The 22763-nt window shown below is 56.6% G+C and overlaps 9 protein-coding genes across 9 annotated transcripts; 6 read left to right on the forward strand and 3 right to left on the reverse strand.

Annotated features, from left to right (window-relative positions):
• Window positions 1–80: 80 nt before the first annotated feature.
• On the forward strand, window positions 81–2216 carry MAM_07430 (histone deacetylase RpdA/Rpd3; the record flags this gene model as incomplete). The annotated part of the gene is made up of 4 exons (XM_040826228.1): window positions 81–287; window positions 346–646; window positions 714–1255; window positions 1314–2216. 4 exons carry the CDS (start codon window positions 81–83, stop codon window positions 2214–2216), a joined length of 1953 nt encoding a protein of 650 aa, XP_040675741.1.
• Window positions 2217–3053: 837 nt separating this feature from the next.
• Window positions 3054–4325, forward strand: MAM_07431 (DNA-directed RNA polymerase III subunit RPC6; the record flags this gene model as incomplete). The annotated part of the gene is made up of 2 exons (XM_040826229.1): window positions 3054–3355; window positions 3431–4325. The coding sequence occupies 2 exons, from the start codon at window positions 3054–3056 to the stop codon at window positions 4323–4325; spliced, it is 1197 nt and encodes a 398-aa protein (XP_040675742.1).
• Window positions 4326–4822: 497 nt separating this feature from the next.
• MAM_07432 (peptidylprolyl isomerase) lies at window positions 4823–5736 on the reverse strand (the record flags this gene model as incomplete). The annotated part of the gene is made up of 5 exons (XM_040826230.1): window positions 4823–5009; window positions 5125–5231; window positions 5295–5464; window positions 5582–5646; window positions 5723–5736. The coding sequence occupies 5 exons, from the start codon at window positions 5734–5736 to the stop codon at window positions 4823–4825; spliced, it is 543 nt and encodes a 180-aa protein (XP_040675743.1).
• Window positions 5737–7362: 1626 nt separating this feature from the next.
• On the forward strand, window positions 7363–9036 carry MAM_07433 (epsin domain containing protein; the record flags this gene model as incomplete). The annotated part of the gene is made up of 3 exons (XM_040826231.1): window positions 7363–7455; window positions 7514–7593; window positions 7644–9036. The coding sequence occupies 3 exons, from the start codon at window positions 7363–7365 to the stop codon at window positions 9034–9036; spliced, it is 1566 nt and encodes a 521-aa protein (XP_040675744.1).
• A 1497-nt stretch (window positions 9037–10533) lies between these two features.
• MAM_07434 (uncharacterized protein) lies at window positions 10534–11155 on the forward strand (the record flags this gene model as incomplete). Its single annotated transcript, XM_040826232.1, has 2 exons — window positions 10534–10701; window positions 10760–11155. 2 exons carry the CDS (start codon window positions 10534–10536, stop codon window positions 11153–11155), a joined length of 564 nt encoding a protein of 187 aa, XP_040675745.1.
• Window positions 11156–12558: 1403 nt separating this feature from the next.
• Window positions 12559–14828, forward strand: MAM_07435 (uncharacterized protein; the record flags this gene model as incomplete). Its single annotated transcript, XM_040826233.1, has 2 exons — window positions 12559–14171; window positions 14237–14828. 2 exons carry the CDS (start codon window positions 12559–12561, stop codon window positions 14826–14828), a joined length of 2205 nt encoding a protein of 734 aa, XP_040675746.1.
• Window positions 14829–15247: 419 nt separating this feature from the next.
• Window positions 15248–16854, reverse strand: MAM_07436 (Kynureninase; the record flags this gene model as incomplete). Its single annotated transcript, XM_040826234.1, has 2 exons — window positions 15248–16563; window positions 16668–16854. The coding sequence occupies 2 exons, from the start codon at window positions 16852–16854 to the stop codon at window positions 15248–15250; spliced, it is 1503 nt and encodes a 500-aa protein (XP_040675747.1).
• Window positions 16855–17792: 938 nt separating this feature from the next.
• MAM_07437 (indoleamine 2,3-dioxygenase pyrrole 2,3-dioxygenase) lies at window positions 17793–19142 on the forward strand (the record flags this gene model as incomplete). Its single annotated transcript, XM_040826235.1, has 1 exon — window positions 17793–19142. One exon carries the CDS (start codon window positions 17793–17795, stop codon window positions 19140–19142), a length of 1350 nt encoding a protein of 449 aa, XP_040675748.1.
• An 806-nt stretch (window positions 19143–19948) lies between these two features.
• On the reverse strand, window positions 19949–20432 carry MAM_07438 (Calycin; the record flags this gene model as incomplete). The annotated part of the gene is made up of 2 exons (XM_040826236.1): window positions 19949–20271; window positions 20363–20432. The coding sequence occupies 2 exons, from the start codon at window positions 20430–20432 to the stop codon at window positions 19949–19951; spliced, it is 393 nt and encodes a 130-aa protein (XP_040675749.1).
• Between the last annotated feature and the right edge of the window lie 2331 nt (window positions 20433–22763).

The raw sequence follows: 22763 nt of genomic DNA on the forward strand, positions 1-22763 counted from the left end.
AGAAGAATTTCATTTGTCCTTATCTTGCAGGCTCTCTTTCTCGACTTCCTAGGCTTCAAAATCCCACGACCCCAGCCGCGATGGGCGACTCTAACTCGGCCCAGGCCCAGGCCCAGTTGGGCTCTGTCGCCCTCAACGGCTCCTCGCCGAAGAAGGTGGCCTACTTTTACGATTCAGATATTGGTAATTATGCCTATGTCACTGGCCATCCTATGAAACCCCATCGAATTCGCCTTGCGCACAGCTTGATCATGCAGTACAATCTATACCAGAAGATGGAAATTTACGTGAGTTCTGGTTTCGTCGTCATCACCCCAGGAACAGTGAAGGCTGACTCGGCATCAGCGCGCCAAACCTGCGACCAGGGGCGAAATGACACAGTTTCATACCGATGACTACATTGACTTCTTGCAAAAGGTCACGCCCGACAACATGGACAGTTACATGCGTGAGCAGGGCAAATACAACGTCGGCGACGACTGTCCCGTCTTTGACGGATTGTTCGAGTTTTGTGGCATCAGCGCGGGTGGGAGCATGGAGGGCGCTGCTCGATTGAACAGACAAAAATGCGACATTGCCATTAACTGGGCTGGTGGTCTTCACCACGCCAAAAAGTGCGAAGCCAGTGGTTTCTGCTATGTCAACGGTATGCCCTGCCACCGCCACGCACCAAGCCGGGGACCTCTAACCAAAACAAAAAACGAAAAAAACAGACATTGTGCTTGGCATTCTCGAGCTTCTCCGATTCATGAAGCGCGTCCTCTACATCGATATTGACGTACATCACGGTGACGGCGTCGAGGAAGCTTTCTACACGACCGACCGCGTCATGACAGTATCCTTCCACAAATACGGCGAATACTTTCCTGGCACCGGCGAGTTGCGCGACATCGGTATCGGACAGGGGAAGAATTATTCCGTAAACTTTCCGTTGCGCGACGGCATCACCGACCAGACATACAAATCCATCTTTGAGCCAGTCATCGAAAGCGTCATGAAGTATTATCAGCCGGAAGCCGTTGTACTCCAGTGCGGCGGTGACAGTTTATCTGGCGACCGTCTGGGTTGTTTTAACCTGAGCATGGATGGCCACGCCAACTGCGTCAACTACGTCAAGAGCTTCGGGCTACCCACGTTGGTCCTCGGTGGCGGTGGTTACACAATGAGAAACGTTGCCCGTACGTGGGCATACGAGACCGGGGTCTTGGTTGGCCAGGAAATGAACCGCACTTTGCCATACAATGAATACTACGAAGTAAGTTGTCGTTTAAATTGCCGCCGCCCCGGACCGCGATGGCTAACTTGGTAAACAGTACTATGCTCCAGACTTCGAGCTGAACGTGCGAGCCTCTAACATGGAAAACTCAAACAGCAGGGAGTATCTAGATAAGATCACTGCCGCAGTCATTGATAATCTTCGTCAGACTGGGCCTGCTCCGTCGGTTCAGATGCAGGACGTGCCGCGCAAGCCGTTTGGTGGCATGACGGATGAAGAAGAGGCCGAACTGGATGACCTAGATGAGGACGAAAACAAGGACGTCCGAATGACGGAGCATCGCTGGGACAAGCATGTGGAGAATGGAGCCGAGTTCGAGGCCAGCGATGACGACGAAACGGCTGCGGCAAATGGCGCGACTCGAAACGGTGGAAACAAGCGGGCTTTCAATGACTTCAAGAATACTGATGCAGCAGGGGATTCGCGCAGCAAGTCGCCTATCGAGAAGCGGGACGATAGCAGCAAAGAGGCTGTCGATGCCGAAGTTCACGACGTGAATGATGACACTATTGAGGATGTCGGAGCGGTGGATGAGCAGGAGAATCAGACTGCAGAGGAAGAAGAAGAAAAAGAAGAAGAGGAATTTGAGAAGGATAAGCTCGATGCTGACGGTGATGTCGGCATGACATGCTCGGGTGTCGAGGACGAAACCACCATCAAACAGGAAGACGGCGAACCTGAATCCGTGCCCGAGGACGCGAAGCAGCCGGAGAAGCCTGCAGAGGAGAAGGCCGCCGCCACGGAGTCAGGCAGGCCTTCCGAGGCTGGAGAGACGGCAGAAGCCAAGGCCAGCGTAAAGCCTGGCGTTGAACAGGCGTCGAAAGAGGCGGCTGAGAAAGAGGGCAATGCTCAGGCAACAACTGAAGCCGACACAGAAGCTATGGAAGTCGATGACAAGGGGAGGTCCGAGGACAAGGCTGCGGAAGAAGCATCCAAGTAGCAGAGGCCCTCCTCTGAAGAGGAGCTGGATAGAGGGCTTGACTGGTCAGCGTGAGGTGTGTTGTGTTTTGCAAAACTTGCAGCGCGTGTCCCACTTGGTCGGTTTCCAAAGCCATATTGGGTGGACATGATGTGTTGTATAATCACGGGACAAAGCTGGCCAAACGCGGCGTTTTCGGCGTACCGGCATAGCGGTGCTACAGAGTTAGTTGGGAGGTTCACCACGAGCAGAGCCGTTTGGTTTATTGGCTTTTCTTTTTCGGTTTTCTTCGGTATACATTTAAGCTATGAAACAGGGCTGATTACTGTTCTGAGATGTTGCAGACGAGCACTCGGAGTGGTGGGAGTACGTCGCATGTCCATTGTGAAGAGACGGTGCGCGGGACGTTGCAAATTAAGAAGTGGAATTGAACTGGGAGTTTGGACCCTGCACAAGCTGGTTCCACCAGTTGGCTCCGGTTCCAGTGTGCGCGCCCCCAGTAAGCAACTTGAGTACGTAAGTAGTTGCTGGAGGCTGCTGTGCCAAACCACCATGACTTCAACTTTTTTTTTTTTTTTTTTTTTTCCCCTCCCCCATAGATTCAGCTTCCGCTCGATGCTGCCGTTACTGTACACCCCACGCCACACCACCTTTTGATCTGTCCCGACACCAACCTCACAATTGAGCCAAAGGCTGTCGCTTAGCCGCTAGCTCGGGACGATTCCCTCCACCGATGTAGCAAATACTTGCGATCCAACTCTGTCGCTCGCCCGCCCGCCCATCCGAGTCGGAAAACACACATAAACCCCCCCGCCCCAGGCGAAAGGACTCGGTTCTGAGTCACCCGAGACGCGAAAGATGCCTGCCTCAGCGGCACCCGTCGCCGCGGGCGGGAACGGCAGCGGGAGCGAGAGCGAGTCGGACGCCGCCAAGCTCGCCGTCTGGAAGGAAGCCCTGTACGAGCGGTGCAAGGAGGCCGGCCCGGGCAACGACCTGTTCTCGCAAGACGACCTGCTGCGACTCGACGTCATCCCCAACAAGGACCTGCTGCTGCTGGCGCGGGTGGTGCAGTCCCTCAGCGACGACAAGCTCTTCATCACCATGAGAGAGGCCAGCGGCCAGGTCCTCTGGAAGTGGCGAGACGCGCAAGAGGCACACAAGTAAGTCTCGCGGAGCACCGCGCCCCGGTCAAGCAGACGGAGGCGAGTCCCTGGGCTGACCGCCGCCGCCGCCAGATACAAGCAGTGCTCCACCGACGAGCAGGTCATGGTGTATTCGCTCGTCGACGACTCGGGCGGCGACGGGATATGGTCGCAGACCCTGCAGAAACGACTCAACATGCACGACAGCGTGCTGAAGAACGCGCTCAAGCAGCTCCAGGCCAAGGGCCTCATCGCGCCGTTCAAGAACGTCGAGCACCCCAACAAGAAGATGTACATCAAGGCCTCGATCCGGCCCAGCGACCGCGCGACCGGCGGTCCGTGGTACACGGACCAGAACCTCGACGAGGCCTTCATCGAGGAGCTGCAGCGCGTCGTGTTCGACTTCGTCAAGCGCCAGAGCGGGTACCGGAGCACCCACGGCGGCGGTGCCGCTGTCGCCGGCGGCAGAAGCCAGGCGCCCGCCAAGGGCGTCATCAGGGGCAAGAAGCGCGACGCGAGCGAGATGAGCAGGCCGCCTGCCAAGGCCGCCAGGACGTCTGCCGGCGCCTCGGCTCCGAGACGGGAGGCGGCTCTGTTGCCTCTCCCTGCGGGCTACACGGCGTACCCGACCGTTCGAGACATTGCTCGTCTCTTGTCGAGCAGTGGCATCACAAACAATACCATCTTGTCGGAGGAGGATGTCAAGAAGCTTGTGGACGTGCTGGTGTGGGATAACCTCATCGAACCCATCAAGATTGCTGGTCGGATGGGATACCGTGTCTCGAGAGTCGCAAGGCAATCGCCTCAGAACTGGGCCGGGAGGGAAGATCCCACGGGGAGAGGCGGCGACCCAGAGCCGTACCTCAGCCCCTATACGGAAGCACCCTGTGGCAAGTGTCCTGTTTTCGAGCTTTGCGAGGACGGTGGTCCTGTGGGACCTAGCAATTGCGAGTACTTCAAGACGTGGCTAGGGTCTGATGCCATCTAGGAAATGTCGGCGTGGGATGGCGCATTGTTGGCCGGGTGGTGCTGCATCTGTTTTTATGACTACAGGACTGTGGTCCCCGTCGTTTTGGGGCATTGCCTCGTGCTGCTGCGGGATAGTATGCATGGCTGCGGAGTTTTGGCTGGCCTTTTATGTGTTTTTGTGGAATCGGCCAGATTTGTCTGGCCAAGCATGGCATGGCGCATGGTAAAATGTAGACAAAAAAGTTATCACCACTAGGCATCTTCTTTGTGTTACACCACATCTCTGAAATAAACCCGCTGAAGACGAAACGTTATGCAATATGAAATACGTCACGTTCCGTTTTGGCGAGCAGCGGGTCACCAAGTTCGACTTTTTAGTTTATTGCAAGGCAGCCGTTAGGCAGAATGAACTGCCACTCAATGGTAAACCGCCGCTATTAATTTATCCAATATCCCTTTTCCATCCCAGAAAAAAAGGAAACGATGATGATAATAATGCAAGGCTAATGTCACAATTTACAGCTCACCAGACTTCACGATAGTTGGGCGTTTGCTATACTTTACAGCACCGCTCTGTGAACCAGTGGCCTCGAGGGCCTTGACAATGTTCATAGACTCCTCATCAGCTACCTCGCCGAAGACGACGTGTCGCCCGTTGAGCCATGAGGTCACGACAGTGGTGACGAAGAACTGAGAACCGTTTCTGGACAGATTTCACAGATCCGGGTTAACCAATTGGTTCCTTTAACGGCGATGCGGGCAAGAAAAGTCGGCAACAATCGCAGAATTGGTACTCTGGCCGTGAAAAAGACACTTACGTGTTGGGGCCAGCGTTGGCCATGGACAGCAGGCCCGCGCGGTCGTGCTTCAAATTGAAGTTCTCATCGGCGAACTTCTCACCATAGATCGACTTGCCACCGGTGCCCTACAGGTCGGTCAGTGTTCTGTTGGAAACCAGCAAATAGTACAATGTACAAGTTCTTCGTACGTTGCCGCGGGTAAAGTCGCCGCCCTGAAGCATAAATTGGGGGATAATGCGATGGAAACACGACCCCGAGTACCCAAAGCCTTTTTCACCAGTGCAGAGGGCGCGGAAATTCTTGGCGGTCTTGGGAACGACGTCGTCATAGAGGTTGAAGACAATGCGACCAGACTGTTCTGTTTTGCCAGACACGTCAGCACTGGACTCCTCCAAGGGCGGGGTGAATTGGCGAAAATGATGATAATTCAAAGGCATATTGAGGGGTCAAGGACACCAAAAATCAAGTTACATACCTTTAACAGCATTGGTAGGCTTGCCACCTTCCATGACAGGGCCCTCCCAGGCAACGTCGAAGAAGCTGCCCTCCCAGGTCAGAAGTAGTCCGAAAGATCAATTGGTGATTTGGACATGAGAACAAGATATGGCAAACTCACACCGGGTTGCCCATGGCTGCAGAGGTCACAGAAAAGAAACGCGTGGTTCGAAATCTGTTTGACGCAGATGCAAGTTGAGGGAGAGAAAAAGATCTGGCGCCGGGGACGCAAAGCGTGTGGCGGGGTAGGAGGGGTCGAAGCAGCGTTGATCGCATTGTGAGGCAGCTGGAGGGGTAGAATAGATGTCAGTGGCGGGAGGAACGACCAGTTGACCAATAAAAAAGGAACCAGGCGCTGGCAAGGAGCCCATCTGGAGGCAATGCAACGGCTGGTTGGAGCAGACATGGATCGGTTGAGCGCTCAAGCAGCTCTCCCCGCAGGGGCTGTCGGACAATACCGAGCCAGACGCCAGACGTATTTCAACATTGGTGGACTGGGCAAGCCAGTCCGACGTTTGTGGGAAGCCGTATCAACAAGGGGCAAGCTGCAGAGATGGCCGTCGTGCTGGTTGGTTGTGGGTTGTGTTGGTCCTTGGTCCATTCGAGTCCGACAGCCGCAGCTGCAATTGGCTTTGCCCGTGCTGTCAATGGCTTGAACGGCGTCAACGTATGCCATTACGGTCAGCAGCTCCGCGGGAACGGGCAGACCGGAGAGATGCCTCGCCGTCATGTGCTGCGCTGATGCGAGCCAGAGCCATCTCGTTCATGTCGGCGGGAGTGGATCGGTCGCGAGAGCCAATCGGTCGCTTGCAGTCAGGCAAATGCAGTTCACTCGGCTACGGCTCGTCGACGAAGCAACAAATGTGATCCAACTTGCAGCTCGGACATGAACGATGGGGCTCTGCGCGGCCGATGGGTTGGACCTGCTTTGAGTGGCCGATTGCCTCGTTGACCGCGTGCTTGAGACTGCAGTGGCGAGCTCCCCTCTGGTGCTGACCGAAATCATATCGTTTGCTGCCAACATAGACATGGGCATCGAACATTGACGAGAAGGAAAGCGCTCGCACATACCGATAAGGCAAAGACCTTTGTATTGATAATGCAGTAGAAATACAAAAACAGCTTGGAGAAATTTGTCGATGATGACTGATCTAGCTATTTGGGTAGAGAGAGACGCGCGAGAAAGGGGAAAAAGTTTTGGCCGGGCGGTGTCATAATGCAAGCCTGAAGTCTCAGGTACCTCGTTTGCTGATGAGTACCTCACTTGGTAACTTACCTAATGCAGATCAGCGAAACAGCTCGATTAAAAGAAAACCTTGCACGCAACAGGCAGCCAAGCAGCTGTATTATGGTCTAATTATGAACCAAAGTTGCCGCGTAGACAATTCTTGGACTTTGATGTCCCCTTCTTCTACGTAGCTCCCTTAAGTTTGCAGCTACTACTTCTGCGCTGCTGAGTTGGGGGCTGTCACGTGACTGCCCTTCCTCGCAAGGCTCGGCGGCGGACCCCTGTGAACAGCCCGACAGACACCAGCTGTCACGGTTTGGGTTCCCAGTCCATCCAAGCCCATACATACCTCTCTCACCCTCGCGAATAACTTCTATCCCGTACACATCACGGCCTCGGAAAAATTGGCAGGCGCGCGCTCTCCGAGTTTAGTGTTTCCTCTGAGTCTTTTGAAATGGATTTAAACGATCTGAAGAGCACGGTCTCCAACCTCACCTTGTATGATCTCAAGGCAGGTTTCCGAAAGGCCCAAAATGGTACCAACTGAGCTATATCCCAACCACAACGAGCGGCTTTCTAACATTGTCTTGTTAGCGGTCATGAATTATACGGAAATGGAGGCGAAGGTAATAACCTGAAAACAGGCCAATTGTGCGAAGCTTGGCTCTGACATCATCGCGATAGGTGCGAGAGGCCACCAACAATGAACCATGGGGCGCTTCGTCGACACTGATGCAAGAAATTTCCAATGGCACATTCAACTAGTACGCGGCCTTACCAACTGTTGTACTCAAATATCTGACCATGAAAACAGCCAAACACTCAACGAAATTATGCCCATGATCTATCGCCGATTCACCGAGAAGGCCGCCGAAGAGTGGCGACAAATCTACAAGGCGCTGCAACTGCTCGAGTTCCTCATCAAGCATGGCTCTGAGCGAGTTGTTGATGATGCCCGTGGGCACATCACTCTTTTGAAGATGCTGCGACAGTTTCACTACATCGATCAGAATGGCAAGGACCAAGGCCTCAACGTGCGGAATCGTGCCAAAGAATTAGCTGAGCTTCTGGGCGACGTTGAGCGTATCCGATCTGAGCGGAAGAAAGCCCGGGCTACCAAGAACAAGTATACCGGTGTCGAAGGTGGCATGTCCTTTGGAGGAGGCTTCTCCGGCGGAAGCGGAGGTAGATATGGCGGATTCGGGAGTGAATCGGCAAACTACGGTGGCTACTCCGGTGGCGTCTACGGAGATGGCGGCGGCTTCGGGGGCCAGCATGATGGCTATCGCGAGTCTGGTGGCGGTGGTGCCAGTGGTGCCGACCGGTCGGATAGGTTTGAGGAGTATGACGAGTTCAACGAAGACGAGAGACCATCGAGAGCCACGCGCAACTCCGGCCATGCTTCTGCCAAGACGACAGCTGCCGCGCCAGCAAAGAAGAAGGAGCCTGAGGTTGATCTGTTCTCGTTTGATGAACCAGTTCAGAGTTCAAGCTCTGCAACCCCAGCTGCGACCCGAAGCCCAGGGTTGGCCGGTTTGGCCGGGCCTTCTAGTGGCAACACCGGTGCAGAAGATGATGACGAATTTGACGACTTCCAATCTGCAGCACCCGCAATTCAGCCAATTGCTCAACCTTTGGCCGCTCCCCTCATGTCAACCGCTACCTCGACGGCACAATTCGCCGCCCCCCAACCAGTGTCCGCCCCGAAGACTGCCAATCTCAGCCAGATGGTCAGTAGCTCGTCCATCTCGCCCGCACCCAACCCCAGTGCCGGCGCTGGCGTCAACTACTCTGCCTTTGCAGTCCCAGCGAGTCAAGTCCAGCTCCCTAAGCCGAGTGGCTTTCAACCGACCGGTCCCAATTATTACAGTGGTGTTTCATCTCAAGCACCCAACTCAGCTTCGTCTAGCATGCCGGCTACGAGCAACACAGCTTCGGCCGGGCCAACAACAATGGCGAACATGAAGCCTGTAACCAGTGCCGGGGCCAAGCCAGGCCCTTCCAGCGGTGGTGATGCATTTGGTGCTCTCTGGGGCAAGGCTAGCGCTGGTATCAAGAAGACGGAAAAGTCGAACAGCGGGCCTGCCATGGGCCAGCTTGCCAGGGAAAAAAGCAGCGCCGGTATCTGGGGAGCGCCAGCCGTTTCCTCTCAGCCCAGTCCGGCAGCTGGAAATGGCGGGTCAGCATCTGGCGATTTGCTGGGTTAGGTCGATATCAAGGGATCATTTTTCTTCGCATTTATACGCAGATCCGGCCACGGCTTCGGACGCGAGACTGAAATTGCAGGCGGGCAACCTCGCTGTACTGACGGCTGGGGTGGATTAGTAGTGGCTAATTCACAGAGCACACGTTGAGCAAGCATGTTTGAATGTCCTAGCAGGACCTTGAGATAGGCGTACGGCGCAAGAAAATGAAATTGAGATAGCCATCAGTCCCGAGTCCCGAGTCCCGCGTCTTATCAGTTGCCATCCGTCTAAGCTGGGATGAAGGCTCGACCAGCAAGACTCAGTCATCAGTCATTGCAATGCACCATTCGGCGCGTTAGATTCAGGTCAAGACAGGCTTCTGCAAGCCATGGCATCCATTTTTAGCTCACTGTCGCCAAACAAAAACTGTCCCGTCAGGGCTTGCAGGACCCAAGCTGCCCGCCATCAACCCTCTCATTTGGCCTACTCGCGGCCGGGCAATGCACAGCCGGGTTTGTGGGTTCGTGGCAATCGATGGAAATCAAGCAAGCCCAATCAGTCAATTGTTTGGGTCTGTCTCTGCCACTGCCGCTACCAGGACCAGCCAACCCGGCCAGGCGGCGCTTACACGATGCGAGTGCAGCAAGGTTGTGTAGGCGCCGGCATTTGTGCCCACGGGCAGATGCAGAATGATTGGTCGACCTGGCGGCTGCCCACGCGGGCCAACGTCTCAAAAATGCTCGTCTTGGCGGAGCCTCTCAAAATGTGAGTTGTCGCTGATGTATCTGTCGACAAGCATCAATGGAAATGTAAACCCGGGGCTACGTAGTCGCCAGAGGCTCGGGGTATGAAACGGCATATACCATGGAACAAAGTCATACTAGTATGCGCAGACGACAACGTTGCTGCGTTCAAAAAGCAACTCGGCGGAGCAGGTCGCGGGAAGCGATGCATGGCCCTCCTTCTGGTATAAAAGAGTCCAGCATTCAGGCTTCATCCAGCCTGGTTCTTCTTTTCTCTCTCAAGTCAAAAACAACAACTGTATTGGAAGATCTTTTCTTTTTTTTTTTTCCTTTTCCTTTTCCTTTCCCTTTCTTCTTTTCTCCTACCGTCTTGCACCTTGTCTTCTCTGGGTTCGGGCTCATTAAAATCTGCCTCGGCATTCAAGTTGTCAGTCTCATTCGCTCAGTATTCTTGAAAAAGAAAAAAAAAGGGGAACAAAGAGGGTGGGAAAAAAAGGAAAGGAAAAAAAACAATCAAAAGATCAGGATATTCACTCGGCTGCGAGAGACACGCCAACTCCAGCCCGTCTCTCCCGTACATCTTTTTTGTTTTCGAGTCTTTGCTTACCACTTACACGGTAGGGCAAAAGGTCCCTGCACCGATTTCAGGATTTCGTCTTCCACGTCTTCGCCGGCTATTCTGCCGTTCTATTCCAGGCATTTCCCTCTCTGCACGGCCAAGCGCTCGTCGAGACCACGGCTTTCGCTGGCTATCCCCGCCGGAACTACTGCTAGAATGTCTGCTCCTCCCGCCTTGGGCGCCTTGGGCATGACGTTTACGGCTATGCGGGCCTTACAAGCCGTTGCGTTGGTCACAATCATCGGGCTGGCTTCCAACTTCATCTCCGAGATGGTGGCTGCCAGCTACGTGCCGCCGCCTGCGTTGGTCGGCACGCTTGTTGTTGTACGTTGCTCCCCTTGGCGATTGTATAGATTGAGAAACTGACCGGATCAATTACTAGGCTTGCATCACTGCCGTCTACATCGTCATCACATACATTCTGTACTGGGACTCTATGCTTCCTCTCCTGATTTCCACCGGTGCCGATGGTCTCTGTCTCCTCGCCACCATCGTGGTAGCTTGCGTCGTCGGCAAGCCCGTCAGTTACCTCTCGTGCCCTTCGCTCCCAGACAAGGGCAACACGGCCAACTTTATACGCTCTCTTTTCCTCAACCTCTCGCGCGGGGACTACTTTGAGTGGGTCGACCCCGACAAGGCCACCTGCTTCGAGATCAAGGCCATCTGGGGCCTCAGCATATGCCTCTGCGTCCTGTACTTCATGTCCGCCGTCACATCTGCCTGTCTCTGGAAACGAGTCAAGGGCGGCAACCGGGCCCCTCCCAAGGACTCCGAGTGAGGCCACGGCCGCGGGGAGGTTCCGGCTGTGAGGAAAAGATTACAGGCGCCACCTCGGGCTGCTCCGCGCGAGCTACAAGGGGCAAAGAGCCTGGGTACAATGGCAATGGCTCACCCGAACAAGAGATATGATGGCGACTCGGGCGGTGACGACGCCGCCAGCATGAACATTTCTTACCCGGCTAGCGGGCCTGCCTATTCATCGTTTCCTCCCCCGCCGGCCCCTGCGGCGACGATACGCGGCGAGAATCGAGCTCGCGTCAGACCTCGGCCTCGACCTGTCGAGAACATCCCCCCATTGCTGCCTGCGCCTGCTGCTGTTGTTGTTGTTGTGCCGCAGCCAAAGTCGCCCGTGGGACTGGGGTTGCTGAGTCCTGCCCTGGCTGCGTTCGGGCCCAAACGCAAGACTATCTTGGAAAGGATTGACGGGTGGTGGGATTTGGGGCTGCTGGAGAAAAGGCAGCCTCTTTTTGGCAAACACCGTAATGAGATGAATTAGATTTTTTTTTTTGATTTTTTTTTTGGGTTGTTTGGTCAAACTGCTCGCGGGATTTGGTCCGCGGTTTAATGGGCGGCCAAGTTGCGAATATGTATTTGTTTTTTTGGCCTTGGGTGCATTACATTTATGGTGGGATACAATGGGACCGAGAAAAAAACCAAGAAAAGAAAATCATAAACGATTGGTTGCATGGCCATGGCTGGCTTGCTATTACTTTTGTACTGAGTTGGATGGAGTTAATGCAGAGTCGGTTACGTCTTGACATGATTAGGAAATAGGCTCACCTATGCTCCGGGGCCAAGGCAATGCAGCACAACTCGGGATACGGATATTGAAAAAAAAAAAACGAAGAAGAACTAGCTCTTGCTTGGAGGCTTTTCTCATACCGCACACCAGAATAAAAACAGTTGGCAATGTTGACAGGTATACAGGGTCCCGGCCCGGAATCAGAGGGGTAGAAGCACCTGAGTGCAATAAAATAACTACAGGGTAGCCCCGATCTTCGGATGACACTCGGCCGTGTTGTGGGGCCAGTTGGAATTTATATTTCCGGTAAATAAATAAATAAATAAACAAAAAAATGCCCTCCCTACCTGACGTCCGACCTCGCTAATCCGACAGCATCTGTCCAACAGCAACATCTGAGGCTCTGAAAATGACCTGCTGCTGCCAGGACGAAATCCGGATTGGATGGCCGGCGGACTTGCGCACAGAGAGACGGTTGAGGAAGCCGACCAGGTTCCGGTCATCGTCTCCGTGAACCGAAACAAGGCGCTCACACCTCCGACATCCGTCCGTATGGATGTGGCAACTTCCCTCCGCAGCCGGATGGCCCTGCACAGTGCTTCCATACAGTGCTTCCGTCATCGCACACCCATCTCCCATCTTTCCAACAACATCCGACCATGCACCCACGCGCCCGCACATCAATGGACAACGACGGCAGACAAACATCCGGAGAGCCAGGGCCGGCCCGGTGCATCCGCAGCCGGATTGCCAATGCGTGCGACGGATGCAAGGCACGAAAGGTCAAGTGCGATGGCAGATTACCCTGTGGTTACTGCGCAAGGAGGCAGCGGCCGCAGGCATGCCATTACTCACCACAACGGCGGAGGAGGGCGGCAAGCGGGAGAGCGTCCAGGGATGTTGACCAGGCAGCTCGCGGAAGGATTCGAAGGAATCGCTCGGCTGGCCACGCTGTCGGGACGACGAGGGCGCGAAATCCTTCCGCGCGAACCGCCGGGGACGGCCAGGGAGCCGCGGACGGTCCGACAGAGCCGTCGGCGGAGGACGACACAGAGGTTCCCCGAGAAGCGCGGCTGTTGTGCGACGCGCAGGGAGAATTGATATTCATCGGCGACTGCGCCCCGTTGTCCTTCTTCCAGTCCGTCCGACAGGTGGTGACCAACCGCGTGGGACAGCACGCCTTCGCGCCAGAGAGCAGTCGATATTCCGTGCTGGAAAACGCGCCCGCGGGATATGCGACGAGGGCGCGGGATGGCCGTGGAGTTGGAGATGCGCCAGACGTCAGCGGCATTGATCTTGAAGCAGCCGTTGCCAGTTACCTGGTGACGACGACCAGTCTCGTGGACTTGTTTGACAGGTCGAAGCTGCTCAACGACTTGCTGCTGTGGGCGAGCCTCGACCGGACCTCGGACGAATTGACGTCGGTGGTCAATTATCTCGTCCTGGCCATCGGAAGCCTGCAGGACCACGACGCGCTGTCCCAGGGCTACTTTGAGTATGCGCGCAGCAAGGCTTACGCCGCTCTGGGCAGCAATCTGAGCGTTGGGACGGTTCGGGCCTTCCTCCTCATCTCCGTGTACATGCTCTGTTCGTGTCAAATAAACGGCGCGTTCCTGTTCTTCGGCATAGCGGCCCGCGCGGCGTACTCCGTCGGCATTCATCGAACCGAGGTGAATGCCCGATTCGGAGCCCAAGTCCACCGACAGAGGGATCGACTGTGGACGAGCGTCCGGATAGTAGACTTATTTCTGAGCATATCCATGGGCAGGCCACCATCCGCTTCGGATGTCGACTGCACCGTCTCGTACCGAAGCCTCGATGCCAGCGGCGCCGAGACGTTCGATCTGCTGAATGCCTCTGTTCAGATCTTGCTCATCACGGAGAGAGTAGTGGTGGAGATTTACTCCAGACGCAAGGTCTCCCTGCAGCTCACTGAGGGAATATCACATCAGCTGCGAGACTGGTCAGGCCGCTGGCTGCAGCAGCTCAAGGGCGTTGTAGGTAGGGCCGATGCAGGCACGGCCGAAATCAGCGGCGCCTGCAAGGTCTTGTCGTCGTACTACTATGCCGTCATGCTAGTCTCGAGGCCGTTCCTCATGTATGAGCTCGTCAGCAGGCTATCCGACGGTCCGGCCGCGGCGCCGAGGCCCTCTCTTACATCTGGGAAGTCGAAACTTGCCGATGCGTGTATTGGCGCCGCCAGCCTGATGATGGACCCGATACTCGACCTGATTGACCGAGGGATCCTGAATAGCAGGGCGCCGCTCATCGTGTAAGTCCCCCGGCTGCCGCGACGGCAGGGAAGTGCAAAATGCACAGCTAATGCCCGTTTCGCAGCTCTTGGTTGTTCGCCTCGGCCCTCGTCCTGGGCGTCGGCCTCCTCGGCGGATTTGGCCGCATCCTCGAAAAGGACTGCCGCATGTCCATCCAGGCGCTCGATCACTTTGCCAAAGCCGACGGCCACGCCGCCCAGTACTCACTCATTGCCCAATCTCTGCTCACGACAGCGCTGGAGCATCTTGAGCGGCGAGAACTTCAGGAACGTCTACGAAGAACCGAGAGTTCGAGCCAACTGTTCGGCCTGGTGCCCTCCTCAGAACCGCGCCCAAGCCCCGGAGAGTCCACGCCGGGGGGGAGGGATTCGTCCCAGCACGCCAGAAGGAGTCCAGCGCATGCCGCTGCCGTCTCTAGGGGACGAGAGTCGTGGGACAGGTCGGTCTCGCAGCACCAGGGGTTGCAGGGCGCTCCGTCTCCGCGACTGGCCGAGATTGATTCGGCGTTTTTGGGGCTGACGGAGCCCCTGATGCCGACGCCGGACAACAGTTATTGGAATGGGAATCCGGGCAATGATGTGGACGCGGGGTCTGCGTTGAATTTGTTTCCTCTCCTGGATGCTGGAGGGGGGATCGATTTGGCGCATTATTTTTAGGCCCCCGGCATCATTGGTCACTATTTTGTTACATCAGATGTTGATCGTGTCGGGCTGGGTTGAGATGTGCACACGAGGCGCGGTGAAAGACTCGACCAGAAAGGGGGCTACTGCTACGCGCGGTCACGATCACGATCCATCGCCACGTACAGAAGAGAGAAGACATCATGTTGGAAAACGCTGTCGGCACGCTTGCTGCCATCCGTTTACGAACCTGTTACAACGGGATTGTGGATGGCATGGCTAGAGTGGCAAGCGAGCTGCTTTCCCCCCAGAGTAGAAAGTGAAGAGACATCCACGATGGCGGGAGGCCGAGTGTGTTGGACCGATGTGCACAAGGACAAAATTTGAAACGGAGGCTTCGTGTAAAAACGGCCTTTTCTCTGGTCCACGTCGAGCCTACAGGCGCGTCTCATCTCTTACAAGCCCAACGCCCCCCTCAGGACCTGCATGTAAGCCCACACATCTTCGAAACGGGTGTACAGAGGAACGGGCGCAAGCCGAATGACGTTGGGCTTGCGCTTGTCGCAAATGGCGCCGTTTTCTTCCAAGGCCCGCGAGACCTTGTCCAACAGCCCTTCCCTCAGGAGCACGCTCAGCTGGGTGCCGCGCTGGAGGGGGTCTCTGGGCGTGAGGATGGTGAAGATGGGCGCGGCGCCGTCGCCGCCGGTTTCCTGGAGCATCTGGTCGAGTAGCAGCTCGGCGTAGGCGGTGAGGACGAGAGCCTTGGAGCGCAGGTCGCGCATCGACGTCTTGTTGAAGACGGAGAGGGCGGCGGAGAGGGCGGCGAGGTCGATGGCCGAAGGGTTGGAGAGCTGGTAGCCCGCGGCGCCGGGCGTCGGGACAAAGGTCGTGTCCATGTTGAAGCGGACGCGCTTGTCGCCGCCGTACCAGCCCGCCAGGCGAGGGCGGTACGAGGGCCTGTCCCTGCCGGGGCCGCCGGCGGTCCATTCCACCTTGCCGTGCTTCTCGTGGACGTAGGCGCCGGCTATTGAGCCGGGCCCGGCGTTGATGTACTTGTACGTGCACCAGCAGGCAAAGTCGACGTCCCAGTCGTGCAGCCTGAGCTCGACGTTGCCGGCGGCGTGGGCGAGATCCCAGCCGACGAGGATGCCGCGCGCCTTGGCGTAGGCCGTGATCCTGGGAATGTCAAACAGCTGGCCAGAGTAGTATTGGATGCCGGGGAGGAGCAGGAGGGCCGTCTCGTCGGCGTGCTGGTCAATGGTGCGCAGGATCTTGTCGGTGGGGATCAGGCAGTTCTCGTCCGGCTCGATCTTGACCATGCTCCTCTCCGGGTCCTGCCCGTGCCAGAGGACCTGGCTCTCGATGGCGTAGTGGTCGCTGGGGAAGGGCTTCCATTCCAGGATGATCTTGTGCCGCCGGGGGTCGGGCCTGTAGAAGCTCGCCATCATGACGTGGAGGTTGATGGTGAGGGTGTTCATGATGACGATCTCGTGCGGCGAGGCGCCGACGAGGTCACACGACTTCTTGGCACAGTCCTCTGCCATGTCCTGCCACTGCGTCAACGGCGAGTTGCCCATGTCGGTGAAGTGGCCGTTGACGCCAATCGAGGCCCATGTCTCCAGTTGAGCGTTGAGGTGGTCCCGCATGGCCTTGGGCTGAGCGCCGAGAGAGTTGCCAACAAAGTAGAGGCACGGCTCGTCGGCATCTCCTGGCCGGCCGCCGACACCGTTGGTGGTGCGGACGCCGTTGGTGCCGTCCCTCATGTCTTGTCCTGATTGTGCCCGTTAGCAAGGTTTCATCCCGAGCCGCCGTCTCCCCGTCTCACGCCGATGAGTCTGGCTGGCTTTTGCAAGGACGGCGTGACGTGACAAGTACCTGGGATCGAGCCGTCCAGAGCCCTCTTCTTCAGTGAGCCTTTTGTGGGCAGTATAAATTCATCCCGCAGGTGCTTGAGCTGATCTTGCGAATCGAGCTTCCGAGCAAAGGCCAATGTGTTTGCGTCGGCGGGGAACTTGGGCGCCGAGCCGCTTCGCAGCTGGTCAACCAAGGCGGCCAGATCCATGACGATGCTGGGAGATTGACCTGACTGGTGAGGGAAGTGAGGGCGACGGACTGAAGAATGGCGGCGATTCACAGCTGTGTCGAGCAGAGCAGGCACCAAAGGTGGTTTGACGTCTATCAGAGCGAGAGGGCCCCGGAAAGCACTTTATGGCTGCTTGGATGCCACAGCCTACTTCACTCGGACAGCAGGGCCGATGCCGATTGACTCCAGATGCCGGTGGTCGAGTGCTCCTGAATCCAACAATATCGAAGTCAATTCCAGACGTCGAGCGTGCGGCTGCGCATCGGAATGGTGAGACCCACACGGAATTGCGCCACCCCACATCCGAAGTTCCGTCATCCGAGGACCGCTCCCAGCCGCGCTCCCGGCTCCAGCCAGCCAATTGTGGCTGATGTCATCTTCCTCGAGTTGACCTGACCCGACCAATCATGCCGCCGCAACTCGCCCATTCAGATAACTCCACACGGAGGAGCCCTTGGGCGAGCGGAGATGAACGCCGCATGACACAACGCGCACATTGCCGACCTGCAGGTCCGGATGGAGTTGGTCTTCCCAGCATCTGCGAGTCGTATTGACTCCTCGGATGCTCTTGCAGCCCATGCCGTAGCGCGTTTTGCCTCTCCACTGCGGATGATAAGCGCGGCTCCCGGAGCGGATGCGTCGGTCGGCTGGCGGACCAAACGGTCATTACACAATACTCAAAACATGGGAGCGGGAAGAAGGCTGCCAAACATGCCTTGTCGTGTCGACGGGCTTTGGCCGTGACAGTTTGGCTGCAGCCGTATTTCATCTCTTTACGTCCCCTATCCAGAGTTGGTGTCTCTCTTCCCCGAGCGTCGGCACATCCATCTACACACGGCCAAGTGACGCCTCGACCTCACAACCACACAACAAGGCATCGGGCATCGCGCGTCACGCATCACACGTTGAGACACAGAATGTCACCGCACGCCGTGATCTCGGGTGCCGCTCGGGACGGAAAGCCGGCCATCGACCTGAGCAAATTCGCCGTCACACACAACGCCTTCCTGCCGGCATCCAGCCCGCCCACGTCACTTTCGGATTCGTACTATGAGCCCTGGGAACTTATTGCGCAACATCTGCCAACACTGATTGAGAGCAACCGCATCCGAGACGCTGTTCGCGACCTTGCCGTCCTATCGACAGATGGCCTCGTATCCGAGGAGGAGTGGAGGAGAGCCTATGTCATCCTGGCCTTTATAGCCAACGCATACATTTGGGGCGGTGAAAAGCCCGAGCAGGTGAGCGACCAGACTCTGGTGCTGCACGACTCACTCGATGCACACTCTGTTAACCTGGACGCACCTCAGATCCTACCACCACAAATCACAGCACCCCTCCTGAGGGTATCCAGCCACCTCGAGGTACCCCCAGCGTTGACGTACGCGGGGGCCAACCTCTGGAACTTCTCCTGCTCGGGAAGTGACTTTGCAGACCTCGACAGTCTCACTCTCCCGATATCGTTTACCGGCACCGAATCAGAAGCCTGGTTCCTGCTCATAAGCGTCGCCATGGAAGCCAAGGCGGCGGGCATTCTGCAGACCATGATGGCGGCCCTGGACGCCGTCAAGACGCGAGACTACCACGTCATCACCTCGGCGCTCGGCGAGCTCCGCGGGTGCATCGAGGGCGTCGGCGCGCTCCTGGAACGAATGCACGAAAAGTGCGACCCCCTCGTCTTCTACCACAAAATCAGACCCCTCCTGGCGGGAAGCATGAACATGGAAGCCTCGGGCCTCCCCAAGGGCGTCTTCTACGACCAAGGGAGCGGCAAGGGCCAGTGGCGGCAGTACCGCGGCGGCAGCAACGGGCAGAGCTCCCTGATCCAGTTCTTCGACGTCGTGCTGGGCGTCGAGCACCACACGCACGGCAAGCCGGGGCAGCCGAGCTACCACGCAGAAGTCAGGGAGTACATGCCCGGGCCGCACCGGCGCTTCCTCGTGCACGCGGCCAGGATGGGGAGCATCCGGGGGCTGGCCCTCGCCGAGCCGACGACGGACGAGCAGCGCAGGCTGCGGGACGCCTACGCCGCCGCCACGCAAGCCCTGAGCGAGTTCCGAAACAAGCACATCAGGATCGTGACGCGGTACATCGTCTTGCCGTCCAGACAGCCGTGGACCGGGGGCCCGCGGACCAACCTGGCGAGTTCGTCGTCGTCGCGGAAGAGCGAGCTGGGTCTCGTGGGTACCGGGGGCACGGAGCTGATTCCCTTTTTGAGGACGTCGAGGGATGAGACGTGTGAGGCGGCAAGGCTGAACAAGGAGTAGTGTGTCGTGACTTTTTTCCCTTTTCTGCGGAAGCGCACAGGTAGAGACTTTGCCTTGTATATTGCTGAGCACTCAAGTATACGTACGGCACATGTGGCGAGAGGAAGACGCGGGCATGACACTGAAGCAAGTAGCGTTTACTGTTCAACACGGCATAATCGAATTCATCATGAGGGTGTCTGCAACTGGGCTGTGGGCGATGCAATAGTTCAGAGTGCTGTACCACGGTAGGAATAGCTGCCTCGGCTTTTGCCATGCTGCGGCAACGGTGGGAAACATGTGCGCAGATGTCGGGTTGGACTCGAACTCGGGGCTCAAAGAGGCGCCCCGTCTGGCGTGGCCGGCTTCGGGGTCTCTACGCGCATTTCGGGGGCAGAAAGGCCCTACCTATCGTCACACCTTGGTAGGGGGGCAACTCGGGCTCGTCTCAACAAATTGCGGCTTCCCAGCACTGCCGATGCCACTGTTCCGTACATGCAACCCTGTCACGGAGATTCCTGGCCGTCCTGCCGCGAGCAAACCCGCAAGTGCCAACCGTTGTCCAAGGCCGGGGGAGCATCTGAGATGGCGGCCGGTACCCCGGTTTCCCGATTTCCCGATTTCCGACCCCCGACGAGTCCACGTCGATTGATTGGCCACGCCGGACGAGGCTGCTCTGCTCCTCCACGTCTGGCTCAAGTTTGACAATGCAAAGCTCACGTTCCGAGCAACAATCTCCTTTGTTTCGCGTCACCCGCGCGCAAGCTACGATACAAAGCGGCGTGCACAGCCTCCGCCCGCCGCCCGAGCTCCCCGCGTCTACGCGCTCAACTCCTCCTCAATGTGCGCGTGGCCACGACATTGCCAAGAGCATACGTGGCCTTGAGCTTGTCGTTGCAGGTGCGAAAGGTGACGGTGTAAGGCTTGTCGCCCTCCTTGTGGAACACCAGCGCGCCGTCCTCGATGACGGCCGTGGTCTGGACCTCGACGCCGTCCAGTCTCTTCTCGCAGAACTCCTTGCCGAGCTCAAACTCGACCTGGTCCGTCTTGAACGTCGTCATGGTCTTGAACCTGACGGTGTCGCCCTCGGCAGAGAACTCGATGGTGGGAGTCTGCGTCTTGGCAGCGGTGCGCAGCAGGAAGCCAATCTCTGTGTTTTTACTTGGGTCAATTATCCGCTTATATGAAGAGGGGTTTTTTTTTTAAAAAAAAAAAAAGGAAACAAAGAAAGAAGAACCTACTGAGGGCGACTAGGAAGGCGTCGACATTCTCACACGACTCTTGCGTCCATCTGCCGTAGAACTTGTCCATTTTATGTGCCTTTTCTGCCTTTTGTAAACAAGCTACCACGCCGGAAAGAGAGAAAAAAGGCAAGATCCAAGCTGCTGACTTGGAACGGGGTTCGAATCACCTTGCCCGGAACGTGCGAGAATCTAGGCGCCCTTAAATACATTGCTCGTAATCAGGAGCCAAGGGAGGGATTCCTCGCACTGCTCGCGACATGCCGCGGCACATGTCAAAGGTCGTCTGTGTCCTTTGTGGCCAACATCTGGGGCGCTCGCCGGGGATGTAACCGAAACGGACAACCTCCTCCGGGAGCTACCCTGACCTTGGCTTGTCGGCCTGGACCGCGGCCGGCTCCAGTATCTGCACAGCCCGATCTGTACGGAAGCCATGTGAATGGATGGGCGGACGAAGCGTTTGTTCGGCCAGGGGTCTGGCATTTGGCACCACTGACACCAAAGGCAAGTTTGCACACATTCCTTGAGCTCCACATGGCTGGCACGTCTCTGTCGCTCGGACAAGGTCCGACAAGGGGGCTAGCCCATCCTGTTGCGCACAGAGGCCATGTGTTGCGGAACGGCATCGCGAGGTCACGACGGAGGCCTAGGGTCTCGAGCCCAACAAAGGGGCGTGGCAGGTTCCTCAAGCCGGTGGCCTTTGTCATATATGGTTTCGGGCCCGAGACCTTGACGCCGACCCCGGGACCTTTGTACCAAAAGTCGATTGATGTATTTTGGATCCATGGCTTTTCCAACCGTGACACGGGGAGACGTAACACCCGGGGCAAGCTTCGGAACAGCCCTTGGGCTCGGGGCCACAGGTACAGGAACCGACGTCCGTATGAACCAGGAAGATGGAACGGCAACAAGAAGTGCTAGACATGGACGGATCTTGTAGGTGAAACACTTTCGACAAGAGTTGGCCACAGGGCTGAACTTGGGTTGGAACAAGGTTCTACATGTTCCCCTTCCAAAGCGCCTTTTGTACATCTTGTAGTGACGGAACTGACGCTTACTTATTGTACATGAAAGCCGAAAGGACCCCAGACGTGGCAACCCAAGGCTGTTTACAGCCCGACCTCGTGGTGGCATTGAGGTTCACAACGCCAAGTTCTCGACTGCCCAGCCGCCCGCCATCCGTCACGAAACAAATTGCAAGCGATGCGCAACGCCCGATTCCCAGTCCCCGGATTTCAATGTGACAGTTTTGCGGGAACTCGGCGGATCATGCTCCGATATTGGTCGACACTGGCACGAGAAACGCCAAAGACGGAAGCCAGCAGCCTTCGCCGCCGCCGCCGCAGCAGCTTCGGTGTCGTCTCAAATGAAGGCTCCGGGCTGATGTTTCGTCTCGCGCGGTCTCTGGAACAGGCTCATGTCAGGTGCTATCCGGCCGTCGTGGAACCAAGATGATGTTCGCGGCGACCTCGTGAGATACACGTAAACGTTGTGAGTGTTGAAATAAGCGAGTAATTCCGAGTCGATAACATTGTACAGAGCTATACAAGGGCTGAACATGTATTTATACCGAGGATATCTCCTAACCCGAGTGTTGTGGGCTAGTTAATTGACAACTATTGAAACTATAGCTTCTTCCATATTAACAGTGAGATGTGACTAGTCCAGCAGACTGAAGGTTGTCTCGAAGCTCTCAAGTTTCTCCGAAACGGAGGCTGCCTGCTTTCAAGCCACCAACTTTGATGCCATGTCCACCCCGGGCTTGACATCACCCAAAGCACCAGTTTCTGGCCGCAAAACCCCTCGGCGTTGATCGGCAGGCAGTGATTCGGCTCAGAGACACAGATCATGGCGGAACTTCCACTCCACCTGGTAGTTATTAGGTATCGTGAGGCCATCACAGACAAGTAAAGCTCCCAGTTAGTAAGGCGATGAAAATCTGTAACGGCCGCTGGATTTTCCCACAAAGCAATGGTTACTATCATGACGCGCTTCGAAACACTGAATCCGACTGTATCAATCAAAAGACTGTTAGACTGCCACTCCAGGGGTCAGGTCACATTCAAAAGGAACGGAGGACGTTCCGCAATCGACACCACGTGGACGGCGGCGCGACGTGACGAAGGACGGGCGCTATAGCCTTCTGAGACAAGACGACTGCAACCGTTGCATCTGGGCGCGTGAAAATTGCAAGCGTGATTTCATGTAGGTTGTTTCTGTTTTTTGTTCGCCTGCTCATCGACAGCAGCAATTGTTTCGTCTACTCGGCGAGCACTACCTACGCCGCATCGTGATGTGCCTTGCAGAGAACTTGAAGCAGTCATAGATAATCACCACACGCCGCTTATTCGAAGACGGAACGGCGGAACAAGCGGTCTGGTGCAACGACGCAAACGAGGAG

The sequence above is a fragment of the Metarhizium album genome, assembly GCF_000804445.1.
Source record: "Metarhizium album ARSEF 1941 chromosome Unknown scaffold_31, whole genome shotgun sequence".
NCBI lineage: Eukaryota > Fungi > Ascomycota > Sordariomycetes > Hypocreales > Clavicipitaceae > Metarhizium > Metarhizium album.